At 39.1% G+C, this 18,532-nt stretch overlaps 1 protein-coding gene across 2 annotated transcripts in view; it reads left to right on the top strand.

The window, feature by feature from the left end:
- Positions 1 to 13,203, top strand: part of LOC117289671 (putative phosphoenolpyruvate synthase) — a 32,551-nt gene extending 19,348 nt beyond the window's left edge. For both annotated transcript variants that reach the window (XM_033770896.1, XM_033770898.1), the window contains 17 exons: positions 189 to 260; positions 679 to 774; positions 1,237 to 1,365; positions 1,620 to 1,704; positions 2,015 to 2,097; positions 2,523 to 2,681; positions 3,236 to 3,295; positions 4,123 to 4,226; positions 5,385 to 5,451; positions 6,501 to 6,572; positions 6,778 to 6,869; positions 7,173 to 7,251; positions 8,745 to 8,790; positions 11,018 to 11,094; positions 11,797 to 11,899; positions 12,405 to 12,479; positions 13,013 to 13,203. In XM_033770896.1, coding sequence (XP_033626787.1) covers positions 189 to 260; positions 679 to 774; positions 1,237 to 1,365; positions 1,620 to 1,704; positions 2,015 to 2,097; positions 2,523 to 2,681; positions 3,236 to 3,295; positions 4,123 to 4,226; positions 5,385 to 5,451; positions 6,501 to 6,572; positions 6,778 to 6,869; positions 7,173 to 7,251; positions 8,745 to 8,790; positions 11,018 to 11,094; positions 11,797 to 11,899; positions 12,405 to 12,479; positions 13,013 to 13,074 — 1,461 coding nt within the window. In that variant the 3' untranslated portion in view covers positions 13,075 to 13,203. The remainder of the gene's footprint in view (positions 1 to 188; positions 261 to 678; positions 775 to 1,236; positions 1,366 to 1,619; positions 1,705 to 2,014; positions 2,098 to 2,522; positions 2,682 to 3,235; positions 3,296 to 4,122; positions 4,227 to 5,384; positions 5,452 to 6,500; positions 6,573 to 6,777; positions 6,870 to 7,172; positions 7,252 to 8,744; positions 8,791 to 11,017; positions 11,095 to 11,796; positions 11,900 to 12,404; positions 12,480 to 13,012) is intronic.
- Positions 13,204 to 18,532: the final 5,329 nt, after the last annotated feature.

The raw sequence follows: 18,532 nt of genomic DNA, 5'->3' as shown, positions 1-18,532 counted from the left end.
TATAAATAGACAAAACATTTTGAAAAAGATAATGCAAAACAAACTCTCTTAAACAAGGGAACAAATTACCATAATGTGCTCACAACAGAGGGAGGTTGCAACCAGGTCTCGCGTTAATTTTTTTTTTAAATGATACAAACCAATATATTTCTAATTTTTTGCCTCTATTTTGGACCTGTATATAATAGAATATTTTGACGACTTACCTGAAGATGGTCCGGATATCCGGAAACACGTTTGGAGGAATGCTATTTGGAGCGGTAAGTTCACGTACTTTTAAAAGGGGGGGGGGGTTAAAGCGTTTGGTAAAATGTCAAAGACCAGTATTCTCACTTGTTGTATCCCAGCATGCATGCATAAAATAGCAAATCTGGGAAAATCTTGACTCAATTTGTCTTCGAAGTTGCAAGAGAGTAATGAACGATATTTCACCCTTGTTGCAAATATTTGTGTGCTTTCAGATGCCTATAATGAAAGGCTTCAGACCTAAAGACTTTTAAGTATTAATTTGAGTGAAAACTCTCTCTCAAAACGTCACTTAGGAGAGAAGTTGCCCTTTCTTTCATACTGCTATCGAGGTGCGCTTATACTAATTTAGTTTTGTTTCATTGAATGTGTTAATTTAAAAAAAAACATTTAATCAAATTTCATCGAAATTATCCATTTTCCTCTCTCTAGCCGTTTGACGAAGATTGTGTGGAAGAAGCTAAAAAGTTGACCCAACCTGCTGTAGCCGGGTGGCGCATGTACCTGTACCGTCTCAAATTTCTTCTGGTAAGGAGTTACGATTTTCGTTCTATTTCATAGAGTTGCACAAACACACAAATCAGGACACTAGAGTTATATTCACGGGAGTAAGTTTATCAGCCAAAATGACAGAAATCTGTTCGAGCAGCTGTATGAAATTGGTCCACGTGGTCAGAGACCAGCGGTTTTGATACTGGTCGCTGCCCAGTGTTGTCAGCCTGATAGGTCGCATAAATTTGGCTCGTGCAAGTTCAAAACTTGTGTGTGATAGTTTGAAACCTTTTTAAGGACACGAGTTCTAAACGTGCGCGAGGAGCTACGCTGAAGACCTTGCCGATATTAATACCGGCAAGGTCTTCAGCGTATAGCACACTTCCTCGTCTACAATGTTGTTCCTTTACTCAATAAAAATATCATGATTTTTCTTTCTTGCATAAGGGTATGGAAATTTTTATCTTACATTTTGTATTCGCATTATTAAACTTGTAGGCAGTCTTCTTCAATAGGAAGAGGTTAGAAGAAGAGTTTTCTCGAGCTAACCAGCATTTGACGCAAATTTGGAATACTGCACGGGAGCAATTTGAGGACATTTGCAAATACCCGGAATATGGGTACAAGGTAATGAATTAACTAACCGGAAGTGGACAGGTAGTGTTTTTTTTTTTAAGTGAGGGCGTAACCCCAGGAATTAAAAAAAAATGTGGGAAGGTTCCACTAGTCAGTCAAGGGGGGGGGGGGGGTGGTGAGGCATGTTAGAGACTTGTGATTTTCCCCCCACCATTCTCACAAGGGCTGTGTCTATATTTTTCTCCTTGCTCTTTTTTTCTCCGTCCTCTTTTATTTGATTTTCTTTTGTTTGATTTTCCTGTCAGATGCTACTTTATCACGCCTTAGAAACCCACAAGTCAGCGGTCTTGCAGGAGACTACTGCGTCACTCATCCGCAAATACACGACTGGTAAGCTCATTAATCAAAACTATTCATCTTTCGAGACCACCAATAAACACAATTGACATAAAATAAGTCTAGTTGGGTTTTACTCATTCAAATCATGTCTGATTACCATTCAAAATTGAAGGATGTTTCATTTTCGCCTCTTTCTTTAACGGAGCTTTCCTGTTTTTTACTGATTGAACCTAATAAAAACACAAATGCTAATGTGGAGGGAATAGGGGAAAGGTCTACAACACAAAATATTTCGAACACCGATAGAAATAACGTGTCCTGGTTGACAGAATCTTCATAACATAAGTTCGTTGTATTTCAGAGGAACTGCTTTCTACTCACATCTCCATGTTGTTGTCCTCCTGCCCGAACGTTGAGAGTGCACAGGTGCCCTTGGCAATGGAGGTATGGTAAACGATTCCTTACAACGTAAAACAACATTGCATGTAAAATAGAATACAAAAAGTAAGTATTCATGAGTGTTACAATCTAGAGAAATAACGAAAATTATTTATTGCCAGAAATAGAACACGAATACAACGCTGAGGTTTACAAAAGACAAAGAGTATAATACCGTGTGTTAAAAGACTATAGGCAGCCCCCAAATATTTTCCATTATCAAAATTTCAAATTTGACATGCAGATAAAATTAAGCGTCCACAAATTGCCTCATCGGTGCAGATGGTATAACTGCACACACAACATTCTCGGATGCTATTGTGCCTGAGAGACTATTATGCTTACTCAGAAACTTTAAACACAAATGAATAAAAAAGCATAAGATTTGTGACTTCACGTAAATTGTCTCCCTCTTTCTTCTTTGATTCAAGAAAATAGCAAAAGCCATTCTGAAAGAAGAGAAGAGTGAAGAGTTTCAGGGGATGACTCCCGACGATGCCCTGGACTGGCTGCAGGGAGCATCCGGCGGGGAAGCAGGGATAGTGTTTGCTGACTTCCTTCGATGCCACGGCCACAGATGTATCCGTGAGGTAGGAACCAACATCGGGCATGTGATTATTTTGAAAAAGATTATTCCTGATTTTAGGGTTTGTTATAATATTGGCATTCTGATGGTCTTTATATGAGGCGAACTCATCATTACATAAATGAAAGACTTTATAGCTTATGTTGTGATCAATCAACACTTTTCTTATCGTGTTTTCATGGTATTAAAAGCAATGCCTCTTTGTTAATGGCACTGTACACGTTTGGTTAATTGTCAAAGATCAGTCAGTGTTCTCACTAAAATAAGCCTATGAAAATTTGGGCTCAATTTGAGTTGCGAGAAATTGATGAAAGATAGAACACCCTTGTTGGACGAATTTGTGTGCTTTCAGATGGGAATAAAAGACTTCAAGCTTGAGATCTTTATTTTTTTTAGTGAGAAATTACCTCTTTCTCACAATGTTTTATACTATCAACAGCTCTCCAATGCTCGTTACCAAGTCAGTTTTTAAGTTAATATTTGTTTAGAGAAAAATTACCAAACGTGTACCTTCCCTTTAAAGCGTTTTCATTAGTGACCCAATCACTTGTTTTTCAGGTTGAGCTTCGGGATAAGTCTTGGGGCATGGATCCAGTACAAGTGATACCTTCGCTACAGGTATGAAAGACCATTCAAAGTCCTGAAATGTGGCCAGTGGTGTCACATTATACGGAAATGCTATACTAAAAAAAAATGCTTAACAAACACACCCTTTTTGTCTAACAACTTACACCTGTAATCTCCATGTAATTGCTTTACCAAACAGTTGACTCAATATTAGATCATCACAAACCAATGGTGCTTCCGAATGCCTTGAATAATTCAATGTAAACACAATCTACTGAAAAGGACATACTACTTTTCGAGTTTTTTTTTGTGGCCAAATTCGAAAATTCTTTAATGGAGCTTTCCCGTATTGCATTCAAATCTAACTTGCATTCATTAATTCATTGTTTTCGTCAATGTTGTGAATTGTAATTTTGTAGATTTTTGTTACAGTTTTTGTTCAGCGCATTTACATTTTCTAATATTTTGTACTGCGTTAAAGCAGGCGAGTCCTTCCGACCACAAGTACATTTTTTAGATGATCTTCCCATCAAAGGAACATGGCAAACTCTCACCTTATACTCTATAGCTCTCACAAGGGATTATGAAAGCCAAGCTGACAACAGCCAATCTCTTTCATATTATTATATAAACATTGGTTTATTGGTGGAAATCAAAGAAATTTTGATTCAGTCTAGACGGCAGCAACACTTATTTCAGTCACTGTGAAAACAGCGGTTAGCTTTGTGGGATTCGAACCCACGACCTCTTGATTGCTAGTCATGTCAGTATTGTTGCTGGCCAGTCATTTCAACCAAAAGGACGTTGCTGGTAGTATTCCGTATTGTAATTTAATTGGGCTCGTAAAGTGACTCTTCGGGCACTATTTATATTTGCAGGCAATTCTAGCGACGGGTTCACACAATTCATCCGAGAGAAAACGTGTACTGAGTGCTGCTGAGGCAGTGGACCAGCTTGGTTTGGCTCTACCGTCAGTCATTAGGTACGGACATACACTATGGCCCTTTTCGAAACCACGGCTTCGGCTCCAGATGCGGCTCGGGCTAGCTTGGCCCCGCGGTCGATTGACAATAATTGCGCGTGCTTTGCGTACGTGATCAGGGCTTCAGACGAGAGAACGGAGCAAGAAGCCGAAACCAAAGCCGAACCCGTGGATTCGAAAAGAGCCTATTGTGTCATTCAGGCCCTCCGTTTTAAGCACACGCAAAGTAGTTGCCTCAGCAAAACCGTTAACCTATAGCCATACCTTCTAGAACGGATTTAATTTACTTTTGGTTGTTTTTTTCATTATTTTTGCAAGGTTCTGCTCCACAATGCATTACCAATCTGCTCATTCAATCTGCGGTCCTCCAATTAACTTTAACTTGTTCTAAAATTAACACCCTTCGGGATCGTTCATTTGCCACATGCTTGATCTACACTCTTGAACGAACCATATTCGTAATGTTTCCGATGTACACAATGTCAAAGTTACTCTAAAAACTCACCTTTTCAAATTATGTATTTCTTTAATTCTCATAGCTTAGTCTCAAAGTCTTATGATTGCACTAGCGCATAACACACACATGCCTAAATCTTAAAGGAACACGTTGCCTTGGATCGGACGAGTTGGTCTATGAAAAAGGTTTGAAACCGTTTGTTATGAAATGCTATGGGTATAAAGATGTTTTAAAAGTAGAATATAATGATCCACACAATAGTATCACACAAAATTGCACGGTTTTCATTTTATTACGTCGCGAACTAACACGGTCGGCCATTTATGGGAGTCAAATTTTTGACTACCATAATTGGCCGACCGTGTTTGTCGACGAGGTAAAACGAAAACTACGCAATTTCGAGGCATATTTGTGTTGATCATTGTATTCTACTTTTGCAACATCTTTCTAACCATACCGATTTTATAACAAACGGTTACAGAACGCTTTTCAAAGACCAACTCGACCGATCCAAGGCAACGTGTCCCTGTAACTTCATAATTCGCTCACAAACAAAAATAAAATAACATAAAATAACACATCACCCTCAACCCATTGTCAATGATAGGCTAGCCCTAGCACACAACGTCACACTTCAAGATGCGTCATTATTCAATCTTAGCCAGTTGTAAAAGTAATTTAATCTGACTTTACCTTAACAGGAAAATCTTGGTGAGTTATATTGTACCAAAAACCAGAAAGGGCGTAGCGTGCAGAGAATCAAGCAAGGTCAGTTTTACATTATATAGGACTACTACAATAGACATTATCATGCTGTCCCCATCTTGGTCTTGTTCCTCGTATCGAATACAATTAATGAATGCTAACAATAATTTTGCAATTAGGTTCCAGACTATTTTGTTCAGCCAGCTTCGGTTTGGTAACCTTTCTTCAGCCAGTGTTTTTGCCCGAACCCAGATTTGAAAACGATGGAAAGCCATAAATGCAAATATCGATATCGCTATTTTGGGTAACAGTGTAACAAAATTGTTGAACTAACTTTGAGAGGTATTATATTTAATTGAAGGTTTGCAGAAAATGTGAATTTTGTTAAAATCTCTGTTTTTACGATTTAGTGTTTTATTAACATTCGGCCGACCATGCCAACCAAGGCAGGCGGTTTATCAACAAAGAAAGGTCTACGGCTGCACCATAGTGAAAGTCTACTGGCGGGCAATAACGTTTCGATCAGCATGCTCTGATCGTCTTCATTGGGAGAATGCTATGGCTAGACCATGTTGCTAGATGTAGCCTTGATCAAGGCTGTTGACATACTATTTGCACCCGCTGTGGGCGTTGAGGGCGACTGACCCTTTGTCAGTCGCGATTCTGGCTGGGCTAAGGTGAGGGCGTCAATAGCGGCGGGACTGTCCGGCCCCATTTTTGTTTTTTGGTTTTTGGTTTTTAAGGAGTACCCTTTTTTACCCCACCCACCCTACCCCTTTTTCGCTCCCGGGTCTGGTTTCTACTTCCTCAATCAATGTAGAGACCGGAGCCCAGGACGAACACAGCGGTGCAAATAATTGACTGTTCCCGGCCTGGTTCGCGGCACACGCATGCAGTGCATACACGAATGTACATTACCATACATTGTACAGCGAGAACAGTATAGCGTAGTCATGAGTACGATCGTGTCTCAACCTCGTACGTGTGGCTGGTTAGTAGGATTTATGCCGATCCCGGCCGGCTGTAGCGCCTTGATCAAGGCTATGCTAGATGTTGTAAAAAGCTGCCTTGTTTGATGCTTGTTTGAGATTGACTTCTCCTTTTGTTTCCAGTCCATGTACATCAAGATCAATCACAACCTGAAGGAGGCGTACTGGAGGTTGGCCAATCTCATGGTCAAAGAGGTAACTTAAAATTACTAGACATTTATTTTTAAACGATTGATACAGAAATGACCACCACACAGTTAAAACACCAGGGTCAGACTTCATTGTGATTCTGTGTGTGCCCCCCTTCCCCTCCCCACCTCCGATAAAAATACAACTGTTCCATTTAAACCAAACTTAACTTACATGCTATTTTCATTTGGTTGATTTCTTGACTTTTCAGGGCCGCATTCCCGATGAAGATTTGCTGTTTTTCTTTCTTCCCAACGAAATAGATCGTCTCCTGACGGACAGATCACCAGCTCTTATCTCCAGGTATGTGCCATGATTAAGATATTACTCAACATTGGTATATTTTGTAAGAACTGCAATTTAAACCAAGCAAGAAGATAATAATTACCTACTTACTGGGTAAGTTAATGTTTTTTTGAGAATTAGTCTTGTTTTATTCTACTGCTGCGGAGTACACTTTCGGAATTCGGGAGACTTCTCTTCTGAAAAGAAGCTAAGTGTTGAAGGTATGAAATCGGACAGGATTCGCCTAGTGGATCAAGGGGAATTCGCGTTATTACCTTCAGTAAAATAAAAACGTACGCCACCATTTTGGTTCGGTTTCAGAGCACTGCGGAGACGCCGTATCTTACCTCAGCAGGACTCCAAGAGGTTTCAATTGGTGTTTGCAGGTCTGCCACAACCGGTGAGGGGATTCCTTTATTCAAACATTCAGTTGAGAAAGACCAGAATGTTAGACCAGGCACTGTACACGTTTGGTAATTGTCAACGACCAGTCACTTGGTGCATCCCATCATCAGCATAAAATAACAAGCCTGTGAAAAATTGGGCTTAATTGGTCATCGAAGTTGCGAGAAAATGATGACAGAAAAAAAAAACCATTGTTTGACGAATGTGTGTGCTTTCAGCACCAATGGTGCTCAAGGATTGACAAGAATGAAAAGTTATATAAAAATGGCAGTGGACACTATTGGTAATTGTCAAAGACTAGCTTTCACAGTTGGCGTATCTCAACATTATACATAAAATAACAAACCTGTGTGAACATTTGAGCTCAATCGGTCATCGAACTTGCGAGAAAATAATGAAAGAAAAAACACCATTGTTTGACGAATTTGTGTGCTTTCAGCTAGGAATAAAAGACTTCTAGCTAGAAGTCTTTCAATATTTTAGTGAGAGATTACCTATTAATTTTGGTTTTTACCCATACACCGATGTATTACCTCTTTCTCAAAATCTACGTTACTTCAGAGGGAGTCGTTTCCCACAATGTTTTATACTATCAAGAGCTCTCCACTTGTTACCAAGTCTGTTTGTAAGTTATTTTTTTTAATTTATTACCAAACGTGCACCTTCCCTTTAAAGGCAGTGGACACTATTGGTAATTACTCAAAATGTTTATTAGCACAAAACCTTTCTTGGTGACGAGTAATGTGGAGACGATGATTGTATAAAACATTGTGAGAAAAGGCTCCTCTGAAGTGCCATAGTTTTCGAGAAAGAAGTAATTTTCCACGAATTTGATTTCGAGACCTCAGGTTTAGAACTTGAGGTCTCGAAATCAACCATCTAAAGGCACACAACTGTATGTGACAAGGTTTTTTTTCTTTCATTATTATCTCGCAAGTTCGATGACCGATTGAGATCAAATTTTCACAGGTTTGTTATTTTATGCATATGTTGAGATACACCAACTGGCTAGTCTTTGACAATTACCAATAGTGTTCACTGCCTTTAACAAGAATAAGCCTTTGCAGCTTATGTGAAAGGGCCTTTGAATCAACTTAACCTGGATATCGGAATGCAGGGATGATTTTTAATTGGTCCGATGGGGAACATATCGTCACAGAATTTTTAATTGAGGTTTTTAATTGATTAATAATTAACAGTGGCTTCTTATGTAGCTCTCAAATCATACAACACATTGGACTTTATACGTTAATTGAATTGTGAGACCTAGGCCTACTATTTTATTTTCATAATTGTCACAGTGTTATTCTTAACAGTGTGCGGTGGCGCAATATGCTGCCAATACAACCAGGACCACCGGGCGAACATTTTCAGTTAGAGAGCCTTAGTCAAATTAGAAACACTTTTATGGTACATTTTAATTTATAAGTTACGTCTTACAATTAATGAATAACCTTCGCATGTCTCTTTCAAAATATTTATTACTAGATTGAGGAGGGTGTCGACCATGATATCACAGATGTCGAACTGAAAGGTAAATATTGGATATATAAGGTTGAGATGAACAGAATAAGCAGACAATATTACATTACATTGTACACACGGGTAGTACTAATGTGCCTTCACATTAATTAAGGACAGATTTGTGGTCGTCATTTATTCGAAACATGACTTTTTTTTTTTGGGGGGGTGGTGCGTAATCATGTTGAAGATCTGCAACAATTGCCACATCACTGCGCTACTATTCTTTGTTGCAGTTGTTTTTAAACAAACCAACCAGCCAACCATATTATTACCAACCAATCCAGTCAATATCAACCAGTGGCGAAACCAGAGGGGGGGGGCAGGGGGGCCGGCGCCCCCCCCCCACTCAGAACCCTTGCCCCCCCCCCCCTCTTGCCCCCCCCCATATGAAATCAGAGAAAAGTATATTCTTATAGGCCTAATGTATAAATCGTTTAAGGCTGCTTAAAATGCTACGGTTACAGAGAGTGCAGGATGTGACAAAGTTCTGTTAAATACGTGGTGGTCTGAACGCAGACCAATAGCTCCGTTAACACAACTTAGTCAGATCATGGAGGTAGAAATTTCTACCTCCATGGTCAGATGCACTACAGAAAAATTTACTACAGCAAAATGGCCAGCGAAAAAGGTTGCTTAGACCATTTCTTCTCCTTTGAAGAAAGCGGTGCAATTGAGAGGTAGGCCTATTTTAAATATCCGTTTCCGTTTCATAACAATGTGATTATTAAACACCCACAATTTCAATCCTGTATTTTTTTTAAATACTTTTTGTGATGGCTTACACTTATTACAATAAGACCGAGTAAAAAAAAGAAACAGGAGGAGGGGCTTTTTTATTTCAAGATGGCCGCATGAATGTCAAATATCAATTGTTTTTTTCTGCTGCTGAAATACACAAAACATTAATGAAACAGTTTGGTCAAGGCATTCAGACGAGACATTCAGTTTTTTGGTTTTTTTTTGCTGAGATCTATTAAAATAACCCCCTTTCAAAAAAAAAAACCAAAAAATGTGCATAAAAAAAAATTCAAAAAAAAGGAGGTGTCCTGTAAAAAGGAAGTGGGCGGGGACGCTAAACATTTCTAATTTTCTATTTTTACTTGGCCTAATATTATTATATTTTGGGTATTTACAATGTATACACCCACAGAGCCTATTTGAGAATGCTGTGTACAACTCTAAATTGGTAATTGGTGATTACAGTTGGTAATTTAATCCTTTTATACAGTCAAAAAGTTTTATCTTATACAAAATGACAAGTTCTCTAAGATGTTTTTGTTTTCGCAATCTTTTGTTACCTGCTGACTATGTCTTAGACTGTTTTAGAACTGCATTGGTGTGTATCAACTATATATCAGTTAACATATTTAATAATAATCTTGCACTTCTTTGGCCCCCCCCCCAAAAAAAATGTAATCATTGCCCCCACTTGCCACACCAAATGAAAATGTCTAGTTACGCCGCTGATATCAACCAATTCAATCTATCTATTAATCGATCACTCTACCGCACCAATGCATAAATGCATAGTGAGCAACGATTCATGTATAACTCTCTTCAAATACTTTTTAAAGTAAAAAATACTCTACCAAGCTTTGGTTTATGTTTGAACTATTTTGTTTGTGCTTTGTGACAAGTAAAGCCTGACACCGGCAATGTGGAATGCACCTGGTGTATAATGTGCTTGTACTATCCGTTTTACTTTGACCTTTTCGCAAGCAGTATAAACTGTTAAATGAGGTGCATGCTGGTCTAGATAGGGCTCTTGCCGGTTTCAGACTTTACTTGTCACAAAGCACAAATAATTCAAACATAGACCGTTTTGCGTCTTGCGTACACACGGCAGTCTGTGAGAAACCGAACGAAAATGGGAATTTCTTAACGTTGGGAGCTGCATTATTTCATGAAAATGACGGATTTGTGAAGAATATATGACGGCCAAAACCCACCGCAGAGAAATATGTGCTGCCATGGAATGTGAATCTGTTGAAATTAGTGGTTTCTTGCGGGTAAGATTTGTGTTATGAAGCTTTGAAAACTGTCCGCCCCAGAAATGGATCCTGATATCCAGGACGTCACTGTAGTATAATACGAAAGTGTAAGGCCGCCAGGGCTGGGATCAAACTTGATCGCTAGCCAGACCAGCATGCACCTCATTCCAATCCTAACGCGCACGTGTCTAAGTATGTGCCATAAGGTCGATTTAAACTGGAAACTTCCCGCCCTCTTTGACACAGGAACGCCAATCAGTCAAGGAGTCGTCAAGGGCACGGCCAGGGTCGTGACAAAGCTGCAAGATGCAGCCAACATCAAGGTAAGGGTCCCCTCTCTTCACTTTCGCATATCACGTTAATATAAAGACAAGCACTATGAAAACAATGTGTCAAAATGACCCAGAAATAAATCAACCCTTTTCCGGGTCACCGGTGTCGCATGCAATTATGTCCTCAATACTATCGCCCGGACGCTGCTGCATAATGCAATTGTGTCTGCCCGGACACATTTGCATATGCAGTTGTGTCCGCCCCCGTGCAAAACCGTCCTTGAAATTAACGCCTTTCGGGAACACGTTCGCCATTGTTTTACTAGCTAAGTGCAAGTCATGAATGGCATGGGAAATGTTCGGCCGTTGGGTATTCGCTGCAATCATAAAATACGTGAATATTCATGCTGCATATACATAGGTTCAGTGCATGCACCCTTGCTTAAGCGCACATACATCATGTATCAGTCATGTATAGATAAAAACAGGATTACCAACCAAATTTCCACGTGATTTTCATGATAAGCAAACAACAGCTGAATACCGGTAACAAGCAATTTGCAACAAATGGAAATTTCGTTGGTAATCTTGTTTTTATCAAGGAAAAAATGTCATGTTAAGCAAATTTGTTGTGCTTAGCAGCTCTATGAAATAGGGCATAGGAATTAGGATAATTTCTTTGTTCTGACTTTGGGTGTTTCTAGACGGTATTTTGTAGGTTGTCCACTAATGTTTATATATTTAATCTTCTAGAAAGATGATATCCTCGTGACTAGGATTACTGATATTGGTTGGACTCCGTACTTCCCTCTCATCAGCGGACTGGTGACAGAGATTGGGGGCGTTCTCTCTCATGGTATGTCAGTGCTACTAGAAAGGTTCACTATAAGCACTTGTATACTTGCTTTTTAGAACCAGTGGTTTCATTGGATCCAATTATGTCATTGTATGAACGTGCAGTGAGGTAATGTCTTTGTTTTGATTGGTCGGAGGTGATGTGGTTGCAGCTGACAAACAACACCTCGGACCAATCAAAATTCAGATATGGAAAGCTTACGTTCAAACGTCTGGCTGCATGCATGAGTGTCCACATGTGAGAAACCCGCGACGCTATCAAGATGGTTGAAGGCACTAGTTGACTATAGACTTCCAAACGAGTCGTTCGAGTGAGTATGTCGCTACGAATGTACGTTGCTAGTCAAAGTGATCAACCACAGTGTCGACTTAACGCGCCAAACTAATCCAGAGGTCGCAGCTAATAAGTTTAAGTCCCGCCGTAGTAATATTTTCCTTGTTCAACTCTAAAAATTGATAAAAAACACCGTACTTGTTATTTTTACATCTCCAATATTTTCATACAGGTGCTGTGGTGGCCCGAGAGTATGGCATTCCATGTGTAGTTAATGTGGAGCATGCAACCTCCGTTTTCAAATCTGGTATAAACGATTTATTATCTTCAACATTAATACATCATTATAATCTGATGCCATAACTACATCAATAAAATGCAGGCTATGGGGGCAACTTCTCTATATAGAAAATAATAAATTTGTATTTTGAATTTTATTAAAATTGACAACTTCGTGACCCGAAGGTCAAGTTACATAGTCTTTACAATTGTTAAAATAGATATGTTATTTCAATTATTTTTGAAGGCAAGCATATAAAAGAAACAAATTTTGCTTGATACTTATACGAAGATGACTGTACATATTTTTGTGTATTGTTGCCGAGTAAATAAATGTATGCCAATGTAAAAAGAAGTACGTACAAAAATTAATTGGTAAGTCTGCAGCCACCTGTAGCAACCCAAAAGTTCCTCACGACATGTGTTTTTCCAAACTATATTAACAGCTATCTATGATCTTAGAAACAATGTTATTGACTTGATGACCTTGTAATTAATTATAACATATTGTATGGCCCATTTGCGATAATATATGTACCTGTTATACAATTTGTTTGGCAGGTGATGCTATTGTGTTGAACGGTGCACTGGGAACCGTGGAGAAAAAGAAAGACCACCAGTGATGTCATCCACTCAATGGACGCCGCTGTCGATATATCGACAACGCCAGTGGCGTAACTCTTTATTAGGAAAAAAAACACTAGCTCAAATACTTTCAAAATGACATTGAAAGCACCTGTTGGTCCCTCTGAAAGTGCAATTTGATTGCAGATCTATCCAGTACAATCACAAGTTTGTTACGGATACCTGACCTGCACCCGGGTACCTGACCTGCACCCGGGTACCTGACCCGTATGGTATCCTGACAACATCAATATGGAACCACAGCAGAACCTGACTATTTTTCACGTGAGAAGTCCGTCGTCTGCTAAGTTTTCTGTATTGTTTTAAATTTGGTTTTTCAGGGACAAGGACTAAAAATTAGCCTTGGTATTCATCATTTTCGGATTCAGCACCCCCAATTAGTTAAATCAGATATGTTACCAACTTTTACTCAAAAATGCCGCTCCGAATTTTTTTTTTTTTTTTAATCTGGTCTAGACTATTACATTGAAACCCTTGTGTCGTGTCAGTTAGTGAAAACGGATCAGTTACTGTGCAAAGATTGCATTTCATATTATTATTTCTGGTTCAGTTTATTAATTATGATCACATTAAAATTGAAGAAGAAAAAAAGTGGCCCAAAGTCCAAAATCACTTGAATTATACCACACGTTTCAAGAAAAAAAAATGCTTTATAGAATACCATTTGTTTAAAAAGTTAAAATTACAAATTATACAACATGCAAAAGAGCCGAGTGGCTTTACAGCAATACACTGTAAATTGAAGATAAATATTAAGTGAAGGATACAAAATAGAAACGAGGAGTCAGCATGATGACCAACAGGAGACTTGAACTCAAACTTCGTTAAAGGAACATTACAGAATTGTTAAGAAACAAAAATCGTGAAGATCACAGATTTGCATTAAACTTACACGGTCAAATGATGATGATAGTTGAAAATATCCTTTGAAATGTTTATGTCTGAAATGTCAGGTTTGATGAGAAATAAATAATCTAACTTCACGTTTGGAGTTTATCGCTCAGTGAGCGTTTTTTTTTTTTTGGGGGGGGGGCATCGTAGCAATGCAAAACTTGTAATCGGTTTTTCACTATTCTCTCGTGACCCAGATGACCGGTCGATCTTAAACTTCCACACGTTTGTCAGTTTATGTATATGGTGGATTACATAAAGTGCTTAACATTGCCAACAACTGTTTTGTTAGCAAAACCCAATTCTGTAATGTTCCTTTAAATTGAAAGCCTCAGTGGATAATGTACAAACTTATTAACACTGTTTTTATGGTTTTGTACACGAATTCATCAGCTGATAATTAGTTTTCATATTTCAATTAACTGATCAGATAGGGCCTATATACAGTTTGCTTTGCATCCAAAATTTCAAGAAAAATGGTAAGGAATACACTCTTATACTATAGTGAAAGAATAAAGTCATAAACATGGTGCAAAGAATCATTAGAAATATAGTTGCGCTCAAATTTGAATGGACACAATAAAGGAATATTTACTGATTGTGCTCTAAACTGCTCGGTGTTGATTTCCATACATAAGGTTTAATTTTGTATATAATGTACACGGCACTCTACCTTTTTGACCATATGGTTTTAATTAAATAAAACACTGATTAAATAACATTCATTGCAATTTACTTATAATAATTGCGTTAAGAAGATTGAGTCAAGTGTGATATATTTACAGGTTTTCCCCGGCGAAATTCGCGCATTTTTCCCCTAATCCACTCAAACATTATAGGTTTCTTTTTTGACTATTATGCATTCAATTTTGATTTTTTTTTTACACACATGATATCGTTTTTCTTATTCAGACTCGTTTAAGTCAATCTATTTATAAAAGGCATCAAGACTACACTTTGACCATTCTTAATTTGAATTTCTACTACCTAATACATAATAAAAGAAACATGAATAACGAGCTTAATCAAATTGAAAGATCTTATTATTTGACCAGTGAATGACAAACTGGTGATTGTCTACAATGGCCAGCCGTCGATTTCAACAAAAAACTCTTCCTAACTTATGATTTATCTTCGGACTTAGGACGAGTAAAGTTCCGTATCCAAATACGTAGGACGCATTGAACCTATCCTAACTCAAGATAGGATTCATCCTAGCGTTTCGTAAAATCGGCTGCTGGTCTGTGGTAGAATGAGCAAGTTGTTAAAGTATATGGATTTTTGTTGAAATTGGCCACTTAGCGCCAAGACTAGGTTCGGATATGCTTCAACGCCTCGTACCATCTAGAACTCTCTAAAAACCGATTTGGATGGTCAAGTAATCCGCCGTGCCCCACGCTGGAAACAATAAAAAGAAGTGAAACAAAACAAAGAAATGCAATTTAAAAGGTTGAAGCATAGTTATCAAAGTTACACAATTTGTAATGTAAAAACTTAGATACTATATGGTTTGCGGTAACACCATGCAAAGATAAACTCTAATTCAGACGGGATGGTTTTGAAAAGAGTTTAAACCTGGTTCGTTTCAGAACCCCCCACCCCCTCAAATTATTGCCCATTGAATTTGCAAGAAAATAATGAAAGAAAAAGAAAACAGCCTTGTTGCATTACTTTGTGTGCTTTCATTTGCATAACAAAAAGGTTTCAGCTGAAGTCTTTTATTATTTGAGTGAAAAATTACCTCTTTCTCAAAAACTATACTCACTTCGAAGGGAACAGTTTCTTACAATATTTGATACCATCGACAGCTCTCCATTGCTCATTAAGTGTGTGTGCTAAAATTACCTTGAGTATACCAATAGTGTCCAGTGACTTCTAAAATTTTAATAAGACATTAATTATAAAGTACTGTTGGACGTACACCAAATTGATGCAGTGCTCTCTGTGCTATACAGTATGGCTGGATAATTGCTGAAGGATGTTGCAACTGAGCAAGCACCTTCCGAGTCTATCACCACCAACCAACCAATCAGACAGTAGTCATCATTGTTACTGATGTAGAACCGTCGATGCCATGGGGTCCTAAAGTGTGGCAGTCAAGAACAAGCAATATTTATTTGGTTTGCGATATAATATTTTTCGATTGCGGATAATTTTTTTGTTTATTTCAATTGTTTACATTGTTAGTCTTATATTTATTAGACTCTAAACATTCCCGGGTCAGAATTGACCCGGACTTGGGTCCAGGGGCCAGACCCATTTCTGGGTCTGTTTGACCCGGAATCCGTGTCAATGTGACCTGGAATCCATGTCATTGTGACCAGAAATTTGGTTAAAAGCGGGGATTTTGACTCGGATTCCGGGACACACGTATTCCCGGTTCCCATTGACACGGATTCCGGTCAAACTGACCCAGAAATGGGTCTGGCCCCCTGGGACCCAAATCGGGTCAATTCTGACCCGAGAGTTTTTGTAGTTGATACCTGGATAGTGAATTTCATTTGCTACATGTAGGCCTATTTTCACATGCAATTAATGTATTATTTTCGAACCTAAATGGCAGTCCGGTACTCCACTACGAGAGGGTAAATACCGCTTTGTGTTTGTTCATTTATTTGTATTAAAAAACAAAAATTGGCAGCACAAAGCTGAATAGTGTTGCGTTCTGGGATGTTATCTCAGTTGGTTGTCTTTACTATTATAACTGGTGTTAGGGCGTATGTTATGTATGTTTCAAGTTTTACAAATGGAAACCAACCGACCAACTAAACAACCAAACAAATAAAACTGGCCAACAAACCAACCAACCAACCAACAAACAAACAAACAAACAAACAAAAGTACGCGATAAGTTTGCACTTATCGTGTACGAGCGCACACTATACGAGGAGATTTTTGTTTTATTTATGTGGCGGCAATGCGCTTCCGTATATCAGAAACACTTTCACTTCATAAAAGAATTCCATTAAAGATCTTTGCTCACGCCACAGACATTGTCGCTATGGCAAATTGGACGATTCTTTTGGTTGTTTTATGTCGTATGGTCCAGTGTGGTTTGACCTAGACCTTTACACGCTCACTGATATTTTATTAGAAGAATAATAAATTGCATGAAAATGATCACTGCATATAATAAAATTTGCTACCGGGCTAACCACCAATTTAATTGACTGAGTAGGCTTCACATACCAGCCGTCACTGACATCTCCATCGATAGAGAAGTAGTTCGTAGTTGCCGTTGGTGTCAGGTCACTCCATGGAGAGGATACAATGCGCTCCTTGGCGAACCAGCTCGTAATGTTCGAGTCCACTCCATTGAATACCAATTCAACTTTGACCCCAGTGTAGTCACACAAGGACAGTTTGACCTGGGGACATAGATTCAAACGGTGTTTTAAAGACAGTGGACACTATTGGTAATTGTCTGAGACCAGTCTTTTCACTTGGTGTATCTCAACACACATATTAATAACAAACATGTGAAAATTTGAGCTCAATCGGTCGACTATCAACTTCTCCCCATTACGCGTTTCAGATACACAGATGCACAACTGATTGGGTTCGAGGTGGGTAAAAAGACGTCTGGGTACTGCACGCCGTGTGATAGTCGTCGGACTATCACACGGCAAACGATGCACTATCATACGGCCGCCGGCTAGTAAAACTAAGACATATCATGTGACGCGCTCTAAACCAATGAAAAGGCAGAATATTTGTAAGGGGTGTTATTATACAAATATAACATGGTTTGAGGGTGACTAGTCGATATTAGCTCCCCGAGGTATTGGAAATTGACAAACTAGTTGGCTTGTGCGTGGTTGGCTTGTGCGAAAAGCGCTCGCCTCTCACCGAGGTGACCCCGGTTCGATTCCCGGCGGCCAGGGCCATAATGTTAGTTGAGTTGTGCGTTGGTTCTCTGCTGTGCCACGAGGGTTTTCCAGACCATCCGGTTTTCCTCCCTCGGGAAAAATCAAACACTTTCGATCTAGGCTGTGCTCCGTGGTCACAATTGGTTGATGTGGCTGGCAGCCAAAGGCGCCCTTGCATGCCTGCTTCTCGAACACGTTGTAGCCGCGTCCTTCGCAATTCAGCTCTTAGCTGCGAGTACGGATGATAGCCCCAAATTATTATAATTATTAGAATGGAACAGGTTGGGGGATGCAGCGCCTCACAAAACAATAGTTTTCTAAGGGGGCACAGGGTTGGGACTTGAGTCAAGTCTAGGTGTCGGCTGAATTCTAGTTTGATTGAAAAGGTCATGCAGAGCTGAGGACAAGTTTTCATTGCTCACGTGGTTGCTCTAAGTTACTTCGGACCAATCGTACGTACACGTTATGCCAAGAGGGGAAAGCTTACGTCACTGCATGGCTGCTCACTTGGACTAATCATAAAACAGTAAAGAGGCCCTTGTCCTTGCTCTATGGTGAAAGCTTGCGTCATAAGGCGTGGCTGTGGTGGTGTTTGTTTTGCAATAATAACCACTGCTTGGTTCTGTAACTGTTTTGTAATAACCTCTGCTGGGTTTGCAAAGACCTTGACCATGTG

Source organism: Asterias rubens, chromosome 4 (genome assembly GCF_902459465.1).
Source record: "Asterias rubens chromosome 4, eAstRub1.3, whole genome shotgun sequence".
NCBI lineage: Eukaryota > Metazoa > Echinodermata > Asteroidea > Forcipulatida > Asteriidae > Asterias > Asterias rubens.
Note: the sequence above shows the minus strand (reverse complement) of the source record. Positions and strands in the feature narration are given on the sequence as shown.